At 42.1% G+C, this 17,105-nt stretch overlaps 2 protein-coding genes across 3 annotated transcripts in view; one reads left to right on the plus strand and one right to left on the minus strand.

Moving 5' to 3' along the window:
• Window positions 1-17,105, minus strand: part of rpl38 (ribosomal protein L38) — a 1,062,689-nt gene that overhangs the window by 882,094 nt on the left and 163,490 nt on the right. The window lies entirely within an intron of this gene.
• Window positions 4,271-15,853, plus strand: pmp22b (peripheral myelin protein 22b). Of its 2 annotated transcripts, none has more exons than XM_049563153.1 (5): window positions 4,271-4,464; window positions 8,787-8,877; window positions 9,105-9,198; window positions 12,338-12,478; window positions 15,072-15,853. In XM_049563153.1, the coding sequence occupies exons 2-5, from the start codon at window positions 8,800-8,802 to the stop codon at window positions 15,233-15,235; spliced, it is 477 nt and encodes a 158-aa protein (XP_049419110.1). In that variant the 5' UTR covers window positions 4,271-4,464; window positions 8,787-8,799; the 3' UTR covers window positions 15,236-15,853. The 2 variants fall into 2 exon arrangements, with proteins under 2 accessions (XP_049419110.1, XP_049419109.1); XM_049563152.1 differs by lacking the exon at window positions 4,271-4,464 and adding an exon at window positions 7,986-8,146.

Below are 17,105 nucleotides of genomic sequence, written 5' to 3' on the forward strand. Positions count from 1 at the left end.
AAATGGGAGCAAGTATAAAGGTCTGACTGATTGATTTTTCCACAGTAAAGCCAACAACAACAGTTATTTTTGATAGAATTAATTCCTAAAGTGACATATGAGTGACATCAAGTAAGTTTTACAGTTATCATAGAGTCACAAATGGTACAAAAATGTTTCTTTTACCCTTTTTCCACCAAACTTAGCGTGTGTATGCAGGTCTTTTAGACATGGGAAAACCTGCTGAAAAGAGGCGACTCTTTTCCTATTGTTAGTAGCTTGTACACAGCTACACAGCTTTTTTTCCCTGGTGTGTCACATTCAACATCACGGACTGGCTGGAAAACAAGTTAGTCAAGAGAAAGCACAATGGACGCCAGTGAAAATGTTACAGCGATTACTTTCTAATCTGTTACGTATTCAATCTCTCTTTCAAATTCAGTGCCAACTAAATTTGGAATGATGTCCGAGAAGTGCTTCGACGGATACAGATGGTGTTTTCTGAGGTCACTGCATTGCGCCGGCAAAGGGGCTAAAGATAGCGTGTCCACCAAAGTGTCGTATTTCCATCACTGCCAATCAGAGCCGATTGGAGCTGGAGCCGATAAATACTTAGGACTACTGGAGAGTCACATGACCCAGGAGCTACTACCGATTGAAGTCAGATGTTAGTGGGTGCTATGCGAGATTTATACTTCTGCATCAAATCAACACCATAACTACAGCGTGAGCTCTGCGCCAATGTAGAGCCTCCCCTGTAGCCTGACTTGCACCTACCCAGAAATGTAACTACACATCGCGGCGATGCAGACCTCCTGTCTATTTCTGTAAGCTGAAACCATTTCCCTCAGCGCAAACAAAGCTTTTATTTACTTTAATTTCACAGATAAGAAACTATAAATTGTGAAGACAATGAAGCCTCCACAAAAATAGCATTTTAAGTCTTGTGTGTGATTTATCCTGGCTTCATATGAGCAGAGGAAATCTCTGCTCATCGCTAGGCTAGTTTATACAATGTAAAATGCCATAGGCTTGTGCTAATAACGTTAGCATGTTATATTTGTTTGGAAAACGTGTTTAGTATAAGACAGTTGTTTTGTCAGTGAACCTTGTGAGTTGTAATGGAGCTGAATTTTGTAACCTTTGTTAAATGTTGCTGTTGTCCCTGGCTTCATATGAGCAGAGGAAAAGTCCGCTAACTGCTAGGCTAATTTATACAATGTAAAATGCCATAGGCTTGTGCTAATAACATTAGCATGTTGTATTTGTGGGGAAAATGTGTCCAGATAAAGACAAGTGTTTGTCTGTGAATGCTGCGAGTTATAGTGAAGCTGATTTGTGTACTTGTGTTTGACATTGTTGCTCTTAAGCCATGTTTAATGTGTGTTTAATGTGTGTTTTGAATCAGCTAAACTTTATAGCACTTCACAGAAACCCCGCTGTTGACTAGTGTTTTGGAGGTGTAACTGTAGAATGACACAGACACACCACTGCACAAGTATAAATGCTCACAACGGCGTAGGCTCTGCATAGAGGGAAAGAGGCTTAAAATGGCTTTTAAATTCCGCCTTTACAAGCCATTACTAAAATCTCTTAATTTGCTCTGCTTCACTTTATTAGCATCTGTCCTTGCTGGAGATTTTGAGCTCCAACTGCATTTTTCCAAAGGGATATTTACTCTGACCCATGCCACACCTCTGCAATAAATCTCTCAAGTGTTACCTTTAATATGATACCAATATTATTCATATTACTTTGTTGTTGCAGAGAAATACTCAGCTGATTGTGGGTATCTGATTTTCTAGCAGAGGCCTAACCCAGGGGGAATAAGAGGTTAAGTAATTTATTAGCATATATTCAATAATACAGCAATGACATGACAGCTTTGGTTTAATTTCAGAGTAAAAGCCTTCACTTCTCCGCCGGCTACTTTTCATTATTATCTTGTTAACTCCATCTGTACTCACATCACAGGCACTCTGTTGTGTATTCACTGTATTTTAAGGGACAGGGCTAGGTTTACGCTTTTGTTGTCGCCCCTCTTTGTGTGGTCTGATTAAAGTGTGATGACAAGACAGGGGTTGTGAGTAGCTCAAAACTTATCGACACACAAACAAACAGACTGTATTTACCTTTCATCTCTTTTTAAGCCCGTCTGTATCCCCAATGTGCCTGCCCACCTTTGTGTTCTCATACCCGATTTACACGCTTAATACTGCAAGAATTATACTTGTAGTTACTGGCATCATGTCATTTCTGTCTCACACTTGAAGGGACAGTTCACCCCAGAATCAAAAGTAAATATTTCTCCTCTTACCTGTAGAGGTGTTCACCAGTTTAGATTGTTTTGGTGTGAGTTGCTGAGTGTTGGAGATATCGGCCCTAGAGATGTCTGCCTTCTACACAATATAATGGAACTAGATGGCACTCAGCTTGTGGTGGAAAAAAATATTTGTACACGTCGTAAGTATAATATCAATGTTTCTAAAGTGATGTGGTATCAAGGCTGACTTTGTCATCAGGAGGTGGAGGTGGATGGTGGGTGGTGTGACAGAAGGCGAGACATCTGCAAATCTCTAACCCTTTGCAAAAGCGTACAATGCCAACATTTTTTCCGGCAAGTGGGTTGACTTAACTACACCCACCAACCGAATCATCGTGTAGAGTTAAGTGAGCACTGACTCATGGACAAGAGGCTCATGCTCGTGACAGCATGAAATGTAAACATTAATGGCGTCCTCTTCGGATGAGCCGTAACATTAGCTAGCTCAGTGGTGCTAGGTGAGCTAGCAGTAGATGCACGCCTCCTTCTTTTCAGTGATACAGTTAGCGGGTGGGGTTCAATGGAAAGAAAATAGTTCCTACATGAAACTCATAACAAGGTCTGTGGATTATCAAGCCTCGTTTCATAGAAATATGTGAAATGGACATGAACTCTTAGTATCATGTGGCGTCGGCATGACACAAAACACAAAGATAACGCCAATGTAACATCAATGAGGACCTTTGGTCGACGCGGACACATGAATTAAGTTCAAAAAGCAAAAAAGTCAGCGTAGGGCAAGCAGGAGGGGTGGGTCAAACAAGCATGGATTTTTAACTATGAGACCGCTCTTTGTGTCCCGTATGAAATAAGAGTCAACCTAGTCATGTGACTTGACCTAACAACAAAAACTGCTTTATGTAGGTACACAAAAAATGTACATTCATGTCACTCACAGCCCGTACGTAGTTATTGTAACTGAAGCCCAAGTGTATTCCATTTGTAAAAGACTTTGTACTGGCATGTTTCTGAAATGCTAGCAAGTTATTTTAACACCTTTCTTGGCACCACCATTTTTGTACACTCAAATTCATTGTTTCAATGTAAACACGTAATGTTGTCGTGCAAGCGCACATTCCCGAGGGCCTATTTTTCAGGGCACAACAGCTGCACATGGAGATAAACCAAGTTTAACTTTTGGAACGCAGCAGCACACACCGCATGTAATGTGATGAGGAAAAACCAATCACAGCCGACAGATATCTTTCTCGTCTTCTGAAAATATCAGTCTGTGTTAACAAGGAAAAGTTGATTGTGTTAGTGCAGGGCTATCCAGAGCTTTACATCTGTCCCACAGACGATAGGCCTACACACTTATAAACAGTGTCTGGAAGCTGATCAGCTCTGCACTTCTTCAGGCTACAATACAGTACTTGTTGAGGTTGCTTGGCAACCTCAGACACATCATACTGCTGAGGTCTTGAAAGCTGGCTCAAAAAAGGCACAAAAGTAGCAATCAGTGCACGACCTCGTGTTTTCCAGGCGGTTAGACGCGGCATGTGTACGGCCCCGTCCATTTCACGTATTTCTGTGGGACTGTGTTGGAGTATCTTGAGTAAGCAGGTCATAATTTCTGGAAAGAGACATTGCTGTTGAGTTTTTCAAATGTATTGTTTTGGCACTTTGATCACCACAAGCCGAGTGCCATCTAGTTCCATTATACTGGAAAGAAGGCAGACATCTCTACGGCCGATATTTCCAACACTCTGCAACTCACACCAAAACAATCTAGGCTGATAAACAGCACTACAGGTAAGAGGAAAAATGTGAATTTTTGATTGTGGGGTGAACTGTCCCTTTAATAACCCTCATATATGTACATGCAAGTACTGTATGTGTCAGTGTACAATAGTTTGGTAGCCCAGGGCCAGAGGAGTCTGACGTGAGTCGACAGAGGGGCAGTCTGACTCAGACGCGGCTGCAGTAGGAGGAGAGCTATTAAACTACTGCGACCCAGTGGACCAACAGACAGCAGCACTTCACATGCTGATGACAGGACACACGGACTGACCCACCTTTGACCAACAGCTGTCAGAACCCGACACACACCAGGCAGAAAGGCCCCGGTCAGACAGCGACGCATCAGACAGGCCTTCCCTCTGATCTGCAAGAAGTCCCAAGCTGGATCCACTCACTCAAAGTCGAGCTGAACAACATCTGTCGTGAGTATGAGCCATTTATTCATCACAGCTAATGGACTGTGGTTTGAGCCAAGATAAGTGGAATTGCATATAATGCAATCAAGTGAAAGAAAGCCTGTCACATTGTTTTAAAATCAACAAGAGTGGAGTGTAATTGCATCAAGGGCGAGGGCCCATCTTTGGTGATTGTCTTTTTGCTACATTATCTCTAATGCTTCTTCATTATACAGATCTTGTAGGAATTAATGCGGCAGAAACAAAAACATCACTTGTGATTGCCGCATCTGTTTTAACACTCTGCTCTGTGCTGGTATGTGGATGGAGTTACTGTAACTCAATCACTTCTACTCTCCAGATTCACGCCCCCCGGCCTGGCCGAGGTCCTATCTATGGTTTTGGTATGCACTCTCACTGTGTGCCGCGCTAACGTGAAGATAAGTCGTACCATTTTAACGACGGAGGTGAAATGCTAGACGCCGTTCCAGATGTAACATTATTCAGTATCTCGGCCTGAATGTTTGTTATGCGGAGAGTTTGGCTCCGACCCCGGCTTCACAAACGCAGTAAACTTAACACTCCCATGTCCACTCAGCCCACTGATTGTCAGGCTTTTACAAACATTGACATATAAGGGATGGCGATGGGGAGCGCCTCGACAGCTACTCCAGACTTTTAACAAGAGTTCTCCCTCTGAGAAGTCAATGTGAACCTTTGCTGTCGACCGCTCATATGATCAGAGATATGACTCAGTCAACACCAGAGTTACGTCAATGCATACATGCGCTACAAACAGAACAATCACACCAGACAAAGAGGCACTTCTACGCAGCTCAGGCTCACACACTATGATTACAGCGCGGATACAAAGCTCTCACTCAGCAGCACTTCATGGCCGTGATCTGGACTTGTAACTGTCCCTTTCATGTGTGTGTGTGTGTGTGTGTGTGTGTTTGAGCGTGGCAGAAAGGCCTGTGTTTTCACGGGAGTGTGAGAAACACATGCAGAGGGCGGCCAGGAAGTGTGAGCTAAGTGGTGAAGAATAGAGAGTGGATGTTGACAGGGGTTATCTGAGGTCGGACGGCTCCTATAAGCTCCTCTACCGGCCGCCTAATGCACAGAGGGCGTTCATAATGTGCTGCCCGTCAAGGAGGCTCAGTGTGTCTGCGCATGGAGCAAGATTTTGACGTTTTGCAGACGTGAGGGAGGATGTGTTTGATGACTTGTGAACATAATATATCCAGTGTTATCAGGAACCAATAAAATCTGCTTCAGCTGTTTTATAACTGACAGCTGGTTGATCTTGTATCTCCTAATAACTCCGTGCAGAAGGAGATAAGGTAGTCGATTCATACTTACAAATATTTACACTTCTGACCGCTCCCTACTCTCCCTCAATACTTGCAACACCCATATTTACAGGAGTTACCTCTTTTACATGCAGTACACGTTTAGAGTCGGGGGCTGCAATCCCTGTTCAGGGTGGAATGCCATCTCACTCCCACTGGAAATGAGTCATGTCAAACAGAGGAGAGCCCCAGATGCTATCTCTGTGCGGTGGTGCGCCGGGCATACCCATCCACACTTTCACACATACTGTGTGAGTCACGAGGCTGACTACATGACGACCACAGGGAAAAGACCCACACTGCACCACACTGCAACTATGTTTGTGTTTGTAATCGCCACGGCAACCAAACGCTGAGTTTACTGGGAAATTTAACATTTTGGGGAAGGTCCAAAATACCTTTCCTTGTACACTCAACTTTATTTATAAAGCAGCTTTCGTGTAAACACGCAGCCCAAAGTGGTTCATGTAGCAAAACTGAAACAACACAGACAAAAAATAAACAGTCATAAATAAAGTTTCACAAAACCAGAAAAATACAACAATAAAACAATAAAATTTTAAAAATCAAGTCAAAGTCAAAATCAAGTAAAAACCAAAAGATAAAACTTAGAATTAGGGCTGTAAAATTACCTCAGATTAAAAGACAGATTAAATCTAATTTTCCTTTAAAAATACGGAGACAGCTTGCCACCTTATATCCAGAGTACCACAGTTGAGGGGCATAAAAACAGACAACACTGTCACCGCTACTTTTATGAGACAATTCATTCATGTAAGGCCTGCCCAAGAAAGCTCTCTTGGCTAAAAAGCAAATTATAGTTTGTGGCTCGACTTAAAATATGAATTTTCAATGGACGTGTTTACTGGGCTTGTCTAAGCACAATTACTCTTAAAAAATAAGCTAATGGTTATATATGGTTAAATATTACGGTAGCATTTTGCATGCATCTTTTTAAGCAGGTCCAACTCTGACTTACTTAATTAAGTTGAACTAACACAATATTTATCAAAATATTGATACTCTAAATAATTTATTTTAATGCCATTTTACTCAAAAATGTCAAAAAAGTTTTTAATTTTGACCGTGTTAAAATAACTTGTCAACTGACTAAAACACGTACATGAAACAAACAGAATTTTTTAATGCTGAAGAACATCTTTATTTTAAGTGTCCATGAACACTATGAATCGTTTTTTAGAGTGTATGAAGAAAAATAAATAAATATTGGCTGATCATTCTATTTGATTTTGTCTTCAGGCACATGGGACTCCTGTTATTTTCTTCTATACGTTCCAATATATCTATAAAAGTTATATTTACTGAACAGTAGTCTCATGTACCCAAAAGTACATATGGTGTGGTAAGGAAATGGTCGTATGGTTGGTTTAAATAACACAAGCACAATCAAATATTTTGTATCTGTGAACTCATGACAAGTTAAATATTCAAAATATTCACACATGCAGTGCATAAAATCACACAGACGACATTTATTAAACACAATGCGAATGTTTTCTCAATAAAAAACACTGACTTTGACTATTAACAAAAGGTGTGGTTTTTCATGTGATATTAACATTTCAGAGCTGTACTGTTAGATACTGGCCCAAAATATATCTGCACCAGATTTTAAAACTTGTGACCACTCAGAACAAATGTTATAGCAGTTTCCCTTATCATACTGAATAAAGTCTTTGGGCACAAAGGGGTTAAACCTTGGAAAAACCTATTCCAAAATATAAGTGTTTAAATCAAGCTGTGTAAACTTCTTCTTAACCCACTGCCACTTTGTCAAATATGCCACTCAGATATGTTCCTATCTAATAACATCTACTCTTTATCTATACAAAAAGATATTCTAAAACATGTATGTTCCTACTATATGTGTAAAAATATATATATCAAATGAGCAAGAGGAATTCCAGGTCGCAGTGTAATCTGTAATCACAACAATAAAAGCTGTAAACAGAAAGAAAAATCTTCGAAAGCAGATCGCTGGTTTTAGTTACCACGACAGCCAAACAATGATCAGTCAGCTCACTACACACACAGCGAGTTAGTAACTAAGGCAACCCATGCGCTATTACGCATGGCGCATCTATATTGGGAACCCTGGCCGCGGACCAGAGGGTCACTCCATGACGCAGCGACGCACGCAGGGCGTTGTTCTTCCATAATGAGACACTTTATAACAGCACGTCAGCCCCTGGCATCAATCTAGTCTGTGAGCGACTTTCAGGACCGAGGGACTACCGCTGCTGGACTCTTTGGGTGGAAACAAAAAACACTTGCTTTTGCTTTTTGCGAGCCTGAAACTACTTTTTGTGTGTGGAAATACAAGCTCCCCGCTCTCAGTAAGTGGACTTTGGTCTTTTCTAAACTTCCTTATATTCAGCTGCGCGCACAGTCGGCCCGGATTAAGAGGAGGAAACGCGCTTTTCTTTGGGATACCCGCCGCTCCACTGCGCGCACAGACAGCAGGACGGAGCTGTCACAGCTGATTTGGTCGCTAAGGCTTTATTTTAATTCGATAAATACACCTCCATTACACGTAATTTTACTTTCATAACTTATTTAAAGTTGTTGTGATATTGCTGTAGAGATCACCGCACATTACTGTGATTATCTCCATGCTGTAGATGACACTAGCCGGCTGTTGAAAGCCATCTTAAAGGAACAGGATGTCAGAGAGGATGACTTTAAGAGAGTTTTCAGGCACAGATAATGCTGTTAAATCAAAACACAGATGCGCTCCTTGAAATTCATCCTGTCGTCAAACCTGTTGTTAAATGGAAATCAGATTACGCATGTAGAACATCAACACTGACTCTCTCTTCTTCCGTTATTATTAACGCACATGCTTTGTAAATCCTGACATCCGATGAAGTTTCCGTGTTGATCGTGCTGCAGCGACACACCCATGTACCACAAATCTGACATCCACACGCGCGCGCACACTGACAGAGACTGTCTCCTCTTCTCATTACTGCCCAGATCGCCTGTAAAGATGCTGCTCCTACTACTGGGAATCATCCTCCTGCACGTCGCTGCTCTGGTTCTCCTGTTTGTGTCAACGATTGTCAACGTGAGTGTCACTATAACTCTTTTTTCTTCACTTATTCAGACGCAATTTTAAGGGCTAAAATAACTACTGAAGCTTACAGGCATCTTAAACCTGCAGGAGGAGATAGAATGGTGCACTGTTGTCTCTGTAATTTGAGGAATTTAACAACTACTTAAACTTTTATTACTGATTTTTATTGCTGCTGCTTTTCCCACATGACTGACCAAACTGTGTGTTGTTGACACCAGGAATGGACGACAGGAGCAGGCGTAGCCACAGACCTCTGGTTTAACTGCTCTACTGAAAATGGAGGATCCCACTGTGACCCAGCAACCACTGGAGGTCAGACGCCTTCCTTACATTCTACTATTCTCCTTTAATGTGTGTTCACAATTCAAAGGCTAATACAGGACATTTAAATCATCTCTCTGCCGTGATGCATCTCAGGATCTTTTCAGGTTTAAATGGTGAACTAAAAATCTCTGAATCCACTTTAAACCCATCCACACTGATATTCAAGGGGGGGGGGGGGGGGGGGGGGGCTGAACTTTGGAAAATGACTTGCTGAAATCCAACATTCACCATGTTGATGATGTGGGTGTGTCGTGGTTCCTCCGGGACTCTGGTGCCATCTAGGGCAGAGAATGTGGCAGTGCTGTTTTCAAGTGCTAGCTGATAGGCTGCCACTGTATAAATAGTCGTGGTGTGATGTCCATATTCAGGTCCCGTGTCGGGAGTCCATAGTGACAGGGGTTTGGGAGTTGTGGAGGATCAGGGTGGGGCTGCGGAGAGTATTTAAAGTTTTAGATCTATGTGTGGTGTGTGTGTGTGTGTGTGTGTGCATGCCTGTGACAGAAGAAAGCAGGGAGACCTTGGACTACCTCACAGCAGAACATAGCATGCTGATGGCGGGTCACGCCCAGTGTCAGATCAGAGTGTCCAGTGTTGGTTTGCAGGGATCATGGGGACAATTTAAGGCGCCAGCTGCAGCATTACTGATTTATTTAGACAGTCAGGCACCTCATGTTTGATTTAAATAAGATTTAAAGAATATAGATGTATAAATTCCTCTATTGTTGAAGGCTTCTGCCCCATAACACTTCCTTTGTCCTGAAATTTAGCATCAAGTCTCTGTGAGATCACTGTTGGGCAGCTGTATGTTTTGCTACTAAATGTGCCGTCACGTTGGTGCAGGAGCTGCTGGCTGCATCTGGGTGATGTCATTTGTCTAGAATGAGCCGTGCTCAGCCAGTGTGTGTTTTGTCAGTGGCAGCAGCGCCTGCGTACCCTGCCAGGTAGCTCCATGGCGCGGCCAGTTTGTTTGACTTGCTTTCATTAGCGCACTGACGCACGGTGTTTATTTAAGAAGGCGCGCGTGCCCGGGGTCTGTGCTCTCTGGCTTTGGGAGATGGAAGATAGTAGAGTGTTTTTTTTCTCACGTGGGCGCCAAGCCTGCGTTCAATGGGGCTTTCTGAAGCTTTGCTGAGCAATCAAGTTCCTTCTGAAGTGAATCATAATCGCGGTCGTCACAGTTATTTTTAGGGCATCTCTGAAACTTTTGAGTTTCCTCTCGTCGTTGCCTTGGCTACAAAAACATAGGCTGGCTTAAGTGACGCCCCAGTGAGACATACTCATGTCATAGTTATCACATGCTGAGCTTGAGATTAATATCACTTCCTTACAGCCAGGAAAATTTCGTCATTGAATTTACTCGCGCTAAAATTAGCTATTGAGGAAGAATGCCTTGTGCTCCCACACAGGCCTGCAATACATAAACACGGCGAAGTAAATACAGTTTTATTTTTGTTGTGCAGTGCTCCGCAGCACAATGGGGTGCAGGGCCCCAGAATAGAAGGCAGAAAACATCAACAGTCCGTTTCCTGTTTGGTATTCCAGCGAAAACCTCCACTAGCTGCATTGTAATACCACAATAATAAACCAAGTGAATTTATGAATATGACTCATACTCGCTTATCAGTTGAAATTCTGAGCCTTGAACCGCACCTCATGCTAGGAAATGCCTCACATCACTGTTTCCTATGACTGGTCAGCGAAGGAAGGAAGGAGGACAAGATGTCTGTTTATCAGAAAGCCATGATGTATTGTGGGTATTTATAGGGGAGCACTATTCATAGGGGCAGGGGATGGAACATTTCACCCATTTCTCACAGTGTTATCACACAGTATTATGTAACATCTGACAAAAGGATCATTATGGTGGAATCTAATTGTTGCCCTGGTGTGGTATTGGGCCTGGAGATTTGCAGGGGTGTCATGTTTCCTCTCATATCTCATCGACCCGAGCCAATGATCATCAGGACATACTGTAGCGCTGGTACTGTAGGTAACCTGACTCCACATTAGTAACCCTGCACATCGTACAAGATACTGTTTCCCTTTAAATCTATAACAGAGATGTGTTTCTCCAGGAAACTGCAAGATTCTTAGACAGAAGAGAAACTAATGTGCAGGGGTGATAACGTTTGTTGATCTTAGCCTACAGCGTTAAAATGTGGTCAGTCAAAGTTATAACATCACACAAAGTAAGCTGCTTATTACTTACTGTAATCGTCCTTGTTGTTGCACGCAATAAATTATGCATCATGCCTTTTTTCCTCCATGTTGTAAGTGCCCCCCCGCCATTAAACCACAACATGTCGTTGATTTACATAATGCAAAAGAATCAATAAACCGCAGATGCTTGAGACTGTTGAAGGAATCACATCAGAGATTTGAATGTCAAGGTTCAGCCTTGGCGTGCATACAAATGGCGCCGTAATAAACTTTTATAGGGCTTGTCTGGAATATTTGCTCGGATGGGACTTATGCAATGGTTTCCAATGCTCAAGCAGATCGTAGATCGTAGTCAAGCACCTTGCGACATGGCTGCATTATATGGCACCAAAATGCGACAGTAACACGGCTAAAGAGAAGGGCTGGATAGATGCAGAGAGGGAAACTTGAGAGGCCAGAAAGGCAGCATGGATAACCCTCGGACAAGAAATAGACCCTGCTTGGAAGTCCTGGGATTCCTGGCATGGTGGCACAGACACCAACACACAGCCACGCACTAGCACGGATGGATGGTCTTCCCTGTCAATGCAGGTGTCTAATGGGTTAATGGGCTTCTAGCAGCCTGGCCTTGAAGGACTAGCAGTAGCGATCGATGTGGTACATTTAGTCATGGGTCCTGCTCTGAGGGGCTTGCAGAGCTTTTAGGAACAAGATACCTAGGTTTCATTGTTATGGCTCCATTACACATTCCCAGAAGTAAACATTATGTTCTCTGAGAGAGGATGCTTCAATTCAGCAGAGACAAAACCAACAAGCTTTGAGATTTCTTTATTTTTTATTTGTCTCCTCTTACCCGTCCTTTCTCATGCTCTCATTAAGCCAATGTTGTATATAAATTATGCTCTTGATAATGACGACTGTGGGCCAGTTATTGATGCCCTTCTTCTCTCTCCTCCCTCCTCTACAGAATGGATTCAGTCGGTCCAGGCTCTCATGATTCTAGCCATCATCTTCAGCTGCCTGTCTCTCTTCCTGTTCTTCTGCCAGCTCTTCACTTTGCAGAAGGGCGGACGCTTCTTCCTCACTGGAACCTTCCAGATCCTTGCCAGTAAGTTCAATCCCCCTTTGACACTTCCTCGCAAATCCACTGAGATCAGATGGACATTGAAGAGATTAAACAGACATGATACTGGTATATTTTTGGCCAACCTGTTCCTTATTCCCAAGTCGTCAAATACCAATGCTTTGTCACGCCCCTCAGCATCTCAGGGCAACCTTTAGCATATCTGTGTGACACACAGCTGAAACACAAAGTAACACATGGTTCGGGTGGTGAAACTGTTGCAGTTAGATTTAGGCAACAAAAATAATTAGACTGGTTTAGAAAAAAGATCATGTTTTGGTTAAAATAATCAATTTGTTACCCAATGTAATGTGACAATGTCAGTGCGCTACGACATAATCAGTATCAGAAATACTTTATTGATCCCCGAGGGGAAATTATTTATGTTACAGGTGCTCCTTGCAAGAGAGGAAAGATACGTGAAAGTATAAGAAATTTAAACAATAGTATTAACAAATATATAGTTAAATAAACAGGAATTATTACAGTACGTAAATTGCGTAACATTACGTCAAAACAACATTGACTTTTGGCTTCACACAGGAAACATACTGTGGTCTCCTGGGTGAAAGTCCGAATCTGTGTAACACGAAAAAAAATCATGTTCTAAGTTTAAATAATTATGGAACGTAACGTGACGTAAATACTTTGAGACGTTAATGTAAAATGCGTGATGTTATGTTAAAACATTTACTTATGGTTTCAGACGGGACATGACCTGTAGTCTCTGAGGTGAAAAGATTTCTGGGTGAAAGTCTGTAACTGTGTGACATGGAAAAAATATCATGTTCTGGGTTTAATAATAATGCATTGAAATGTGATGCGAGTACTGCGCAACAATCATACGTAAATTGCGTAACTTTACGTTAAAACAACATTGATATTTTTGGTTTTACACAGGACATAAACTGTGGTCTCCTGGGTGAAAGTCTATATCTGTGTACCCGGAAAAAAAAGGTCACGTTTTAGGTTAAAAACTACGTATGTTATGCATTATGTGACGTAAATACTGCGCGATGATCGTACATAAATTGTTACATTTAAACAACACTGAATTTTAGTTTAACACAGGACATGAACTGTGGTCTCCTGGGTGAAACGAAAAAAAGATCATGTTCTGGTTTTAAATGATTATGGAACATAACATGACGTAAATACTGTGTGACATTAATATAAAATTCGTAGTTACGTTAAATAACTGTGGTCTCCCATTTGAAAAGTCTGTATCTATGTGACCCGGAAAAAGGTCACATTTTGGTTTAGAAAAACTACACGTTATGCAATGTAATGTGACGTAAATACTGTGCGATGACCATACATAAATTGCGTAACATAACCTTCAAACAACACTGAATTTTGGTTTCACATGAGACATGAACTGTGGTCTCCTGGGTGAAAGTCCAGTTTTGTTTGACCCATCCACCTCCCCTCTCTGCGGCCCTACATGGACATTCTCCCACTTTATACTAAGTCAGTTGCTCTCAGCCTTAAGTTTTGTTGCGGATGGGTTTACATTGGTGTTAGCTGAAAGTCCAGTGCATCTCATAAAGACGCTATGACGCTTGGAATTGAAATCACCCGTTGAGTGCTGTGACAAAGCAGCAGTATTTTATGCCCTGGGAATGAGAGCAGGTCGTTTTGGCTAATATCATCACAAAATGTAAAAAGGGATTCTCATTGGATCCAATATGACTACACATCTGTAGTTTTTCTTTGATGAATCGACAGAACATGACAGGAGTTAATAAAAATTGCTTGTTTAATTCGACCAACGGTCTAAAACCCAAAGGCATTCAACTCCCTGTGATATAAAACAGAAAAATGCAGCAGAACCTCACACTTGAGAAGTTGAAAACATCATTTTCAGCATTTTTGCTTGACAAACAGCCACTTGACAATCAACTAAATGACTAATCTCTTCAGCACTACACTGATTAGCACAGTAACACTTGAGTGGTCTGAAAATACACCACTCACCACAAATCCTCCTACACAGATAAACCAATAGCAGATGCTCACACTGCATCTACTGTGGCAGAGAATTAAATTAGGAGAGTCTGAGCCAGTTACTAATGGTTTAATGCTCCACTTGTCTATTGTACTTCATGCCCTTTGGCCAGAGAGCGGCTCCACTGCCAGCCCATTGTGTCCTCTCTTGGCAGCCCTTTCTAACATCCCAGGTTTGCTCTCTATACTGTGCCAGCGCATTGCCTGGCACCCAGGTGCCCACTCAGCCAAACAGGAATGACACTGGGCACAGCGCCAGACGCGCAAGTTGAAATGTCAGGCAGGCTGGCGGTGCGGGGGTCTGACAAACACATCATGCCATGTCAGATGAGGGAGGCGGGCAGAGCAGGAAGGGCTCACGAGGGCTGGCTTGGAGATCAATAAACATGAAACAGTGTGGTGTAGTGTGGAGAGATGCTTTCTGGGAAACACTGACCCTGCTCGCCTTGCCCTGCCGGACAGAGTTCAGCCCGGGACACGAGACAGAGAGCACAGAGAAACATGATCTGATAATTGAACAAGATGATGGCCGGCATTATCCAGCGCTCACTTTTTTTCCCCCTCCCTGCAGGTTTGTTCGTGATGAGCGGAGCCATCATCTACACGGTGATGAGTCCGGGGTGGGTGAAGATTTCGGAGCCATCCTTCGGCTACTGCTACATCCTGGCATGGGTGGCCTTCCCTTTGGCGCTGATCAGCGGACTCATCTATGTCATCTTGAGGAAGCGAGAATGAGCCATCACTCCATCCCAGTGTTCCCAGTAACCCCCTGCCCAGCTGCAAGTGTCATCAGCCCCCCTCTGAAGTATAAGTTTTGATGTACCAAAGGGCCCTGGAGCCGCCAGGCCAATACACCCAGATCACAGCGAAGTGGGGGGGGGGGTAATACCAAAAAAATCAACAAGCAAACCAACACAAAAACAACCAATACTGTCTCAGTTAAAAGATGTATATAGTATCTATGGTTTAAAACCTATTTATAACACTTTTTACATATATGTACATAGTTGTTGTGTTGCTCTGTCGATGGATACGTGTATGAGCTTTGTTTTAGCTGATTAAGTGCCTCAGTGTTTGTTTGTAATGATGAAATAATTAGATGCTATTTTGTTGTGTTTTCTTTCTTTTTTTTTGCCTTTTTTTGTTTTGCCAAAGAATTATTAAAAAAAACAAAAAAGTTTCTTCAAGTATATTAACCAAAGTGCATGTATAGAAATAGACGGAGCAGAAGATTTGGGCTTGCTTTACAAGAAGAGTGGTAACATCCGTGGATGTAGCATAGCCAGGAAATATAGATTTGGTCCTTTTCTATTTTGTGAATTTCAGTGTTTTTTTTTTTTCTATTTCTTATTTTCAACAAAAGATGGTGCTATGTATTTATCATTCCTATTACTGATAGCAAACATTTACAAGAGAGTTACTTTGTTATTGTTCAGAGTCAAACAGCCATTAATTAAAGCGAGAATCAGACAGAGGTACACCTGTACATACAGTGCCTGACTGCTTCTTTAGGGAACACAGTCTATTTCACATTGCAGTGTCTGATTTTATTTTTTTCTTTACTTTTTCTTCATCAGCTACTGTAAAAGAATAACTTTTTTGGGGTTTGGGGTGGTGCACTGATGAAATCAAAAGTGGAATGTCAGTATTATTCTGCGAGTTTGTAAAGAGTTGGATTACAGTGAAATTACTTTATATATATATATATATATAAGCTTTATTTTCGCTCTAATTGCCTTAATTGTCCCTCATTCTCATGTTTGTGTTCACTTAAAGTCTCAAGAAGCCAAAATGCCTATTTAGTAGAATAAATAAAATAACACTGTGGGGCATTATAGCCGAAGGAAAAAAAACAAACTTAACATTACTAGACAGAAATGCCACTGAGTTGAAGCCATATAAGAAAATACCAGATGACAGGAAAATATATTAACTCTATATGTGAGGAAAACATGGACAGAGAGGTTTGCAGTGATGATACAAATGTCTGTTTCACATACTTGAAGTTTGACATGCTGCAGTCTCTGCCCACTGACGTCTCCAAGTTCTACTGTATACAAGCGCTGTTTATGTGTTGCGCATAACAGATGGTGATGACAATCTAGCCTGAAATAAAAACTACTCTCACATTATCTAACACTGTGTATTCCACTGTTACAAGGGACTGGATTCACGCTAACACTTGATGCATGCAGAAGTCATTTTCTAGGCTGTTATGCCGCCTGCCTGTAAAACCCAAACACACACATATCTGGGCTACAAAAGCATCATGTGGGAAGAACTGCCAGTAAATGGGACGAGACATTAAAATGACTGATGCTTTGGGGTGGATCAAAGATGTCAGAAAGTGAAATGCAGCATGTAAATTCCTGCGTACAGTCTAGCCGAGCGAGTCGACCTTACAGTATGCCACCGCGCTCCGGCAGATCAAATGAGCTGCCCTGTGCATGTGGTTGCAAATGCTGTACGCGACTTGTGTTACACGCGCCAGGGCGAAGGCACAGCAGCCAGTTATTCAAAACACGCAGCTCGTGTTTCAGCGCCGACGGTGTCTCTCATGGCATCAGAAATAAGAGGACTTGGTTTTGAACGCTGTAAGCAAGGG

The sequence above is a fragment of the Epinephelus fuscoguttatus genome, linkage group LG20 (assembly GCF_011397635.1).
Source record: "Epinephelus fuscoguttatus linkage group LG20, E.fuscoguttatus.final_Chr_v1".
Lineage (NCBI taxonomy): Eukaryota > Metazoa > Chordata > Actinopteri > Perciformes > Serranidae > Epinephelus > Epinephelus fuscoguttatus.

Excerpts from the sequence above, each read along its gene's own strand:
- pmp22b (XM_049563153.1), top strand. The coding sequence starts at position 8,800 with ATGCTGCTCCTACTACTGGGAATCATCCTCCTGCACGTCGCTGCTCTG. Across the intron at positions 8,878-9,104 it reads TTGTGTCAACGATTGTCAAC|GAATGGACGACAGGAGCAGG; the intron begins GTGAGTGTCACT and ends TGTTGACACCAG. Across the intron at positions 12,479-15,071 it reads AACCTTCCAGATCCTTGCCA|GTTTGTTCGTGATGAGCGGA; the intron begins GTAAGTTCAATC and ends CCCTCCCTGCAG.